This window comes from Lygodium microphyllum, chromosome 18, assembly GCF_053477565.2.
Source record: "Lygodium microphyllum isolate KBCC chromosome 18, Lygodium_microphyllum_v1.1.10, whole genome shotgun sequence".
NCBI classification, from domain to species: Eukaryota; Viridiplantae; Streptophyta; class Polypodiopsida; order Schizaeales; family Lygodiaceae; genus Lygodium; species Lygodium microphyllum.
In genome coordinates this window covers 86,000,989-86,011,495 of record NC_141152.1, presented here as the reverse complement: position 1 = coordinate 86,011,495, position 10,507 = coordinate 86,000,989, and the positions used below count along the sequence as shown (strand labels likewise).

The 10,507-nt window shown below is 37.5% G+C and overlaps 1 protein-coding gene across 1 annotated transcript; it reads left to right on the top strand.

Moving 5' to 3' along the window:
* Positions 1 to 8,481: 8,481 nt before the first annotated feature.
* Positions 8,482 to 9,828, top strand: LOC148021109 (plasmodesmata-located protein 5-like). The gene has a single exon (XM_087698100.1). It carries the CDS (start codon positions 8,635 to 8,637, stop codon positions 9,430 to 9,432), a length of 798 nt encoding a protein of 265 aa, XP_087554226.1. The 5' UTR covers positions 8,482 to 8,634; the 3' UTR covers positions 9,433 to 9,828.
* Positions 9,829 to 10,507: the final 679 nt, after the last annotated feature.

Here is a 10,507-nt window from a genome sequence, read left to right as displayed (position 1 = left end):
GAGGAACGAAGAGAATGTCAAACTTTGCAAGCTCAACTAGCTACTCTTCAATGATCTACTGTCGAATAAGATGGGCTACAACCCGAAGATGTTATATGATGTACGATCGATGCGACACTCGAAGCACAATCTATCAGGAAAGAAGTCAAGATAAGTAAAAGAAATTTCAAATTCTGTGTTTTTAATGGGCTACGTGGCGGAAAGACTATTCTCACTTTTATCAGTCAATTTGATTATTATTTCCATAAAGAAAAGTATGCCGAAAAAGACAAACTCAAGCATGTCACTAACCATTTTAGTGGACAAAGCATCGTTATGGTGGATTGTTATCCGCAAAAGTATTGATTGTCCTACTATATACTTAAAAGGCTTTTCAAAAGAAATTTTTGCAGAATTTTCTTCCACCTCAATTCCACGAAAAAGCAATCAAATAGTGGGATCTTCTGCAACAAAGAGATCGTGAACCTATTTCACAATACACTGAGTGTTTCTGGAACACCTTATTGCAACTTTGAGTGCTTGAAGATGTATTGAGGCAATCCATAAGTGCAAGTTTATGTCTGGTTTGCTTGGTCACTTCTATGCGGAGGTGAATATGTTTAAGCCAGCAACTCGAGAATGCGATTTCTTTGACCCATGATTCTGAAGACAAAATTCGAGGACGAGAGAAGCAACCACAACAATTTCCAACTAATGGTAACTTTGGTACAAATCAATTCAATTCTAACTTTCGAAGATTCAATCAAAATCACTTTTTTCCATCTTCTTTTTGTAAATCCTGGACACGACCCCCTGCTTTACCATCAAACAAAAATCCAAATCCTAAGCCATCTTTCTAGCTAAATCCCAACATACCTAAACTCCCAGCCATTACCAATAATGTTTCCAAAGCCAAACCTGGAGTCTGCTACAAGTGCCATCAACCTGGACATCTAGCGGTAAACTGTCAATCCAAAAATACAACTGTTCACATCAACTACTTGGGATCGATTGAAGATGAAGACCATGAAGAAATGCCAGATTTTACGGAAGACGATGACGATATCGGTACTACTTCAGATACTTTACTAGGTATGCCAAATCCTCATTCTTTATTAACGATGAAATGTCTTGTGCATGGTAAAGAAAAGATTGTTTTGCATGATGATGGGAGCACACACGATGTTATTTCTGCAAAATTGGTCAAAGAATTGAATTTAAATACTATTCCAACTCATTATCGCATAAAGGCTACATTCTTAGGTACTAGATACAATGGTACACAAGAAGTTCATGACTTAGAAATTAAAATTGATGATGATGTTGAGCGCAAAAATTTCTTGGTTGTGCCTTTGCAATCTAGTGACATTATTTTAGGAATGCCTTGGCGTCATAAATATAATCCCCATATAGATTATTCTATACATTCAATGAAGTTTTATTCCAATGGGAAACAAATCACATTACATGGTATGCACACTTTAGATAATTTTCCATTGCTTAGTTGCACACAAGCTAAACATGCATTAAGAAAAGGTAGCAAATAATATTTAGTATAGGTAAATGAAATTGAAGCTAAGAAAAATCAGATGCATCCTAGGCACACACAATTTCTTTCACAATTTAAAGATTGTTTTGCTGCTGACTTACCACCTGGCTTACCAGCTACACGTCCTAAAGATCGTAAAATAGACTTAATTCCTGGATCACAACCACCATGTAAAGCACCTTATAGACATAATCAAATTGAATAGAAAGAAATTCAAACCCAAGTTGAAGAATTGTTAACCCAAGGACTCATTAGGCGGCCCAGTAGTTCTCCTTTTGGTGCACCTATCCTGTTAGTCAAGAAGAAAAATAACACCTATAGGATGTGCATTGATTATTGTGCCCTAAACAAGATCACTGTCACGAATAGATATCTGATCCCTAGGGTAGACGACCTCATGGATAAACTACAAGGGGCCACAATATTTAGCAAGGTAAATCTCAAATCTGGATATCATCAAGTACCATTGGATACACTTGATATTTTCAAAACCACATTTAGAACTCAATTTGGACATTATGAATTCCTTGTTATGCCTTTTGGTTTAACTAATGCACCAACCACATTCAATCGCATGATGAATCACATATTTTTGAAGCATCAGCATTGTGTAATTGTTTTCTTTGATGACATATTGGTTTTCAGTAATAATGAGAATGAGCATTATGAACATTCATCTTTGGTTTTCAAATTATTGAAAGAGAATCAATTATATGCTAACCCTGAAAAGAGTGAATTTTTCCAAACCCACATTGAATACTTAGGACGTATTGTTTCTTCTAATGGTATTAAAGTTGATCCTAAAAAGATAGAAGCAATTTTGAATTGGGCGATCACTAAAAAATGTGCATGAATTACATTCTTTCTTAGGTCTTGCTAGCTTTTACAGAAAAATTGTGAGAAAATTTTCATTGCTTGCATTGCCTTTGATAAAATTGTTAAAGAAATGTATTGTATATCATTGGTCTGATAATCAGCAAAGGTCTTTTGATTTATTGAAACATGCTTTAACTCATGCCCCTGTCAATTACCTGACTTTAATAGACCATTCTTCCTAGTAGTCACTGATGCTATTGGATTTGGAATAGGAGTTGTCCTTATGCAAGATTCACATCCCATAGCCTACTCTAGCTGCAAACTTAAACCATCTGAACTTAAGTATTCTATCTATGATAAGGAATTGCTAGCTGTAGTACAAGCTTTACGTCAATGGAAACACTATTTAATGGGATCAAAATTCATGATCAAAACTGACCAACAAAGTATCAAACATCTCCTTAGTCAACCACAAATCTCTTATCATTATATTAAATGGGCTGCTTTTATTCAAAGTTTTCATCCACTTATCCAATATCAACCTGGAAAAGAGAATGCTGTTGTCGATGCCTTAAGTAGAAGACCAAGTATCCATAATATCTCTATTATATCTTTTGGTTCCCTTATCCCTATGAAAGACACCTATGACCAAGACCCCATTTTTCAAGATGATTGAAATAAATTAGTTGCAAATAACTAGATTCCAATAGATTCATTGTCTTATTCTAAAGGATTTATGTTTAATGAGAAAAGGTTGTGTGTAACCGTTACATTTAGATCATTTGTGTTGCACGAAATTCATTGTTCCCCATATGAAGGCCATAAAGGTATTATTTCTACTTTGCGTACATTGGTTGAAGATTTTTACTGGCCACAAATGGAATCTGATGTTTCTAACTTTGTATCTGAGTGTTTAATTTGTCAAAGAGTTAAGCGACACCATGGTAAGCAATATGGTTTGTTAATGCCTTTACAAATTCCTAATAAATGACCATGGGAACATATTTCAATGGATTTTATAACTGGTTTGCCTAACACCTAAGCTATTCATGATATGATTTGGACTATTGTAGATCGATTTAGCAAACAAGCATATTTCATTCCATGCAAGAAAACATTAACTGCCTCTCAAGCTGCACAAATTTTTTTGAAGAATGTTCTAACCATGGTTTGCCAAAAGTCATTATTTGTGATTGTGATTCTAGATTTTGCAATAATTTTTGGACTTCATTATTTGCTAATTTAGGTACAAAGATTGATTTCTCATTTGCATTTCATCCTGAAACAAATGGGCAAATAGAAGCTACTAACAGTACAATTTTAGATATTGTGCGTGCATACACAATTTCAAAACCACAAACATGGGATACACACTTGTATTTACTTCAGTTTCCATACAATAATACACCACATATGGGGGTATATGATGCCATGAGGCATATTCCACAATGGATTCTATGATTTTTTATTCCATGGTGGATTCCATGAGGTTTTGCTGTGGATTCCGCGAGGTTTTGCGCTGGATTCCATAAAACTATGTTTATTTGTCTGGGCCCGTACACAATGTGGATTTCTTGTGAGAGTACGTGGGTGACTCCATAGTGGGTGATTTTGAAAAATACATATTTAAATTAATGGATGTTTATGAGTTTAGAGTGCACTCATATTAAATTAAGGTTAGGAAAGAGTTCCAACCTATTTATTTATTTTATAGCTGATGACTGCTAGGTATTCACTTCTAACAGTTTAATTTTATTATTTTCTAACAATTGTGAATGCTTCATTTGATGTGGAGACAGGCGGCAGTGGCATTGGGAAGCACTGGGTGATAGCATGTATTCAAATTACTTAGAAGAAATTATCATTTTTGATGGGTGTACGTATTATTATTAAAGGCGTGGTGCTAATATTTTTTTAGATGCACTTATTTATTGAAGCACTTGATAAATATTTATTATTTTGTATGCACATGGGTGTACGGTTTAAATATTCATTATTGGACATTGTATTTGGGCACAGTCCGACTTTTGGGCTGTCCAACCGCTTTATTCTTTATTTGGAAAAAAGCAAACACAAAAGCTAAAGCATACTTATTGTAAAATTAGGCTTTTTTTTTTACCTTTGAGATGAATACATTTATAAATACATGCCTTGTGAAGTGCTCACACAAGGCATGGGGGGAGATTGTACCCAATTTGTCTCTTTTCTTCATGTCGTGCAAGTCTATCTTCTTGCTTTTTGAGCTTAAGTAATGTTCTTTATTCTTGGGGACTTTCTAATGCCAGGAGGCATATTTCACGGTGGATTCCGTGAGGTTTTACGGTGGATTCCGTAAACTTTGTTGACCGGGGCTCATACACAAAGTGGATTCTTTGTGCGAGAAGTTGATGGGGATGCCTATCCTTTTCGGGCGTTTCATTAATTTAGTGTGTACATGGGTGATTCCATAGCGGGTGATTCTATAAAATACATATTAAATTAATAAACATTTATGAGTTTAGAGTGCGCACTCGTAATAAATTAAGGTTAGGATTGATTTCGAACCAGTTGATTTATTTATGTAGCTAAAGACTGCTAGGTATTCACTTTTGTCGGTTTAATTGTATTATTTTACTAACAATTGTGAATGCTTCAGTTGATGTGTAGAGATAGCAGTAGTGGCGGAGGAAAGAATTGGAGGATAGCATGTATTCGAGTTATCACTTATATTTTGATAGGCACATACCTTAGGCATAGCACTTATATTTTATCGCGCCTATTTATTGAGGCGTTGGATATTTATTTATTATTTTGTATGCGAATGGGCGCACGATTATGATATTTGTATTTGGACATTATATTGGGTACGCCTGACTCTTTGGGCGCCCGCCCATTAGCTTTATTTCTATTTTGTGCTAAAGCAAACTCAAAAGCCAAAAGCGTGCTATTTTGTAATTTGGGCTATTATTTGAGCTTGAAGATGATTAATACATAAATTACATGCTTTGTGGAGCGCTCATACAAGGCATGGGGGAAGATTGCATCCAATTGGTCTCTTGTTCATGTCGTGCATGATTTCTACCTTGAGTTTTGTGCAAAAAGTAGAGTTCTTTTGTTCTTGGGGACCTTCTGGCATTCACTACGCGAGCATACAGCGTTGGATCTGCGCACCACTTTCTAACACTTGCTATGTACACACCCAACATCTGATTTGCGCACCACCCCACCAAAATTTCAAGGTTGTAGAATGTTTTTAATTCTGTTATCGCTCAATTTACTAAAGATTGAGACTTACATTTTTTTAAAATAAAAAATTCAAGTATTATATACATTTAGAACTTAGGAAAAATTTTACTATTGTTATTATACTTTCTAAAATTGAATCATTATTGTTCATGTGATATTTATGCCTTATTGTGACATTAGACTTAGTACTACATTCTACTCACTTACAACTAGACTTTGTTTTCCACTATGTCATGAGATGTCTACTTTTAGTTCACATATTTTAGTTATATTCCTTAATTTATTGTCAATTTTTTGTATACACTCTCTTCTAAGTACTTCTCCTTTCAATTACTTCTAGAAAGATAAACAATATTAGAATAACTTGTGGACTTCTTTACCATTCTTATAACACTCCCTTTTTATATATCTTTACGTGTACTCCATGTACTACATAGAAAAGAATCATCTTTACCATTGTTATTAGAGTACCTTGTGGACTTTTTTACCATTTTTATTACCACATTACGTGTACTCCATCTATTACTTTGTAAATAATAATCTTTGTTACTTAAGATTTATGTAACCTTTCTTTGATTAAATAGACTTGTATTTATGAGTATTCCTAGAATTCAACTATCTAGTTGCATGCTTGATTGTATGTCAAGTATAAATCTATAAATCTATCTCTAGTATAAATCTCAAGATGACCTAAAAATGTTGGATTGTGCTAATTATATATTGCCTTAGACATCATCTAACACATCTTGTAATACAATTTAATTCATTGGCCCCTTTTAAGTTCATCTAAACTATTGTGATTTCATCCATGTAAGATACTTTCTAACTATGCAATGTATTTGAGTTTTATTGATATGGCATATTATTAATCTTTAGTGACATTCTATGGTCATTGACTTGCAACTTGCTTTAGGATTGACTAGACTTTGGTTGTGAACACATACTTTATGCTCTTAAATTTCTTTCTACACATCTAGCATAGCAAGTGTGGTTAATTACTATTTGACTCTTAAGTGTATTGCCAAGAGGCACCTACACAAGGGGATGATAGCCTTAAGTGATTCTTCCTTGGTGTTATTGGGACATATTCTCAAGGGGTTGAGAGCTTTAAATGGTTCTCCTTTGGGTAGAACATTCTCAAGGGGATAATGGCTTTATATTGTTCTCCCTTGGCTAGAACATTGATATCCTCAAGATATGTTGCAAGGTCACATTATTTTAGATTATTTTACTAGAGAGAATCATATTAGTTATTTAGAATGATGTAGAATATTTTTCTAGCTTGGAATTTATTTTTATTTTTTAAAGTGAGCATTCGTGAGTGTGAATGGCCCTCGAACGTGTGAAAAGTAAGCATTTCTCTATTGTTAGCAAAAATTGGCTAGATACATCTCCATTCTTAGCAAATTATCTACTTTCATTAATATAATCATGTTGATATAAAGGGAAGGGCTCTCTTCTCCTTGTCTCTTATATTTTATGTATCCACCTCTTTGTAATACAAAGATGTGCACATACCCATACACAAATACATTTTGAGCAGTAATACGCATACATGGGGGAGGCTCCACAGCCATTCCCAAGACCCATCATGGTGTTCTTCTCAAATTGTTAATTTGCTATGTGAATATTGAGAAATTTCTTGAATAGTTTAATAGAAGAGAGTTTAAACATCCTCATTTTAGACAAATAAATTCACTTAGAAAAGGAGATAATTTAATAGGGATGTTCATAGATTGCATAGAGAAAGGGTATTCATTGTTCATAAAAAATTCACAGATAAGGGATTTTTGAATAAGGCCTTGAATTCACATGGTACTAGGGCTTTTCACTATGAGAGAGAGAGAGAGAGAGAGAGAGAGAGAGAGAGAGAGAGAGAGAGAGAGAGAGAGAGAGAGAGAGTTGCACTACTATGGGGGTCAAATGAGAGGTTGAGATAAAGAGGGCTATGGGAGTTAGGTAAGACAATGAGAGGAAGAATGTATGGCACATGCTCATGTGCGCGTGCACACACACATGCACACATGCGTGCGCGCGCGCACACACACACACACACACATGAGGGACCTGCACATGGGGTGCATTGTTGATGTATCTTGGCTAGCCTTGAATGCATACTTCATGTGTTTGAGAGAGAGAGAGAGAGAGAGAGAGAGAGAGAGAGAGAGAGAGAGAGAGCTACTTACTAAGAAATTAATAGAACTAATTGAAGCAAATTAGTTTTGAGTATTTGCCCCTTCAACGATCTACTATGACAAAGTACACCTTGTCTCTATTTGATTGTGAATAGCCTTTTAAAATTGCACCTTCTATAGATAATATAAGCATTACAAATGGATTCAAACATCCTTTTTGTTGAATGTTTCGTAACATGTCCATATTCTAGAATGACATCCTTAAGACCAGTATTCACAAAAAACACTCTTATTGCAAATATAAAAACCTATAACTCAAAATTTTAGAGGGATTTCAAAATCAGATTACATATATTTTCCATTTTTCTAATGAAAGTTTTTCTAAACTTCAAGTTTGACAAATTTTTTCAAATTTGAAGCTTTGTTGAAATGTTTAGAGCTCATTTTCCATGAAATCGGGGTTTATGGTGAACACGACCCCAAAGTAAGTTTAATTGTTTAGTGGTCGTAGTTAATAAACTAATAGTACCGATGGAAGCAAGGAAGGTTTCACAAAAGAATGGTCGACTCTTTGCCCCTTCAACGTCGTGGTGTTAGCCTTTAGGTCTCGATGGGCCATCGAGAAGGCCTTTCAATAATTTGTGTTTGACTTTCCCAACAAGACAAAGGCCAGGCCTGCGAAGTCAGCATGCCCAATGATGCCAAATCAAGCTAGTGGGAGACTCTGTCAGCATGTGTAATTAAGTGCACGAGACTTTGGGAGCGAATGAAAGACCTCATCTTTTATTGAGCCGGAGGTTAAACCCATCCTTTAGAGCTCATACGGCCAGTGTCTCACACACACAGAAAGCGCGAGTGTAGAATGGTACAATCGTGAGCGAGAGAGTACACTGCAGTCGTGAGGCGTACGCGAGAGAGAGAGAGAGAGAGATGGTTGGGCTTCCTGATCGTCGGGCAGGAGTCACGACTGGTGCATCCAGCTGGGCGGCTTGCATAGTCGTCGTATTGATCGTCTTATGGACTGATCATCCATCAGTGATCACGGCCGTAGAGTCGGCATCGCCGATCACCGACTACGTCTACGGTCTCTGCAACACGGCCTCCTACGGCCCCAACAGCACCTTCGTCTTCAACCTCAACAAGGTCTACGGCACGCTCCTGCGCGAGTCGGCCCGCTCCCTCTACGCCTCCGACGTGGCCGCCGATACGCCCGGTAACGACACGCACGTGTACGGCATGTACCAGTGCCGGGGGGACCTCTCGCCGGCAGACTGCCGCACATGCGTGTCGGCCATCATGTCGGGGGCCTTCTGCTCGGCCAGCGTCGGAATGCGCGTCCTGCTGCAGGGCTGTTACCTGCGTTACGAGACCTACGACTATCTGACCGTCCCCGAGGTGACACTTGTCACCACCAACTGCTCCTCTGCGCAGGCGCGCTCAGGCTCGGCGTACCTGTCCAACGTGGCGGGTGCCCTCAAGGAGGCGGCCACCGCCGCTCCGGCCCACCCCGGCTTCGGCTTCGCGGCAGCTCGGGAAGGCAGCTCTGGTACCGAGGCTGCTGCTTACGCCCTCACGCAGTGCGTTGGATACACCACCCCCAGTGAGTGCTCCACGTGCCTCTCCCAGGTCTCTTCCTACACCTCCTTCTGTGACAACTCCATCGACGGCCAAGTCTACTTCGTCACCTGCTACTTCCTCTACTCCCCCAACCCCATCCTCTTCAACTAGCCCCTTTAAGTATGCTTCACTATGGAAACAATTAACTGGCACCGCAAGCATTATCATGTATTATTACAAACTCAATAAATAAAATATATAGCATAAGTGCCACATTTAAATTATTCCATCCCAACCTGCTGTGGTTTCAGTTCCATGTTAAATGTCGTGTAGCATAAAATATTGGAGTTTGATAAGGGTCTAATTGCAATCATGACATCATTCAGGGATTTGGATACTAAGGTTGAGATAGTTTTGACATTTTCCTAGTCTGACAATGCCAACCTTAATGAATGAATATTAAAATAAATATTCAACTTCAAAACAAGGGTATTTCTTATACAAAGTAGCACTTTGCAATATTCCTTGCTCTAGGAAACAAAATCTATGTGCAATGTTTCTAGAATATACAACACTTTTCAATATAGTCCCATATTCTAATGCTTCAACACATTTTCCATGTGTCAACACTTTTTTTTGGAGTAAAGAACACCAAGTCTTAGAAGTAATGGGATAACATTGAGCCTAACTGCAACCATCCTTCAATATCTCCCTCCATGACCTCCCTTTAAAGGATGCATGGTAAAATGTTACTTGTTTCAATGTGTATTCAATAGTAGCATGTTAGACATGCTCAATACCCCATCCTCAAAGGTGCCACCAATGATTGATGGTACTATAAGTTGTAAGGCCCCCATTATGAGGAGAAGCCATATGTAAGCCTTGACATTGGTTGGATCCTCACTTGTACGTCAAGTGAGGTCTATGTGATCGGATAACAAAAAGGGTTATCTTTGTAGATTTAGCCTTTGGGTTAGATAAAATAGTTTTGTTGGTAGCAACTTGAGGCACAATGCATCAAGCTGTAAAATGTGTGAGTTATCACGGACTTCTATTTTAGGATTCGAGGGCTACCAAAGTTGCCTCTAGCTAGGGATTCTTAGAGTCACCCCACTGGCTCCCCTAATAGGGGTATGGGGTCAGTACTCCCAATCAGATGGTAAGGGAATATTCCTTGGAATATTTCGTGGCAAACTAAGAAAGGTTGATAATATGGTGAGAAAGCTTAACTAGATTATCTTCCCAA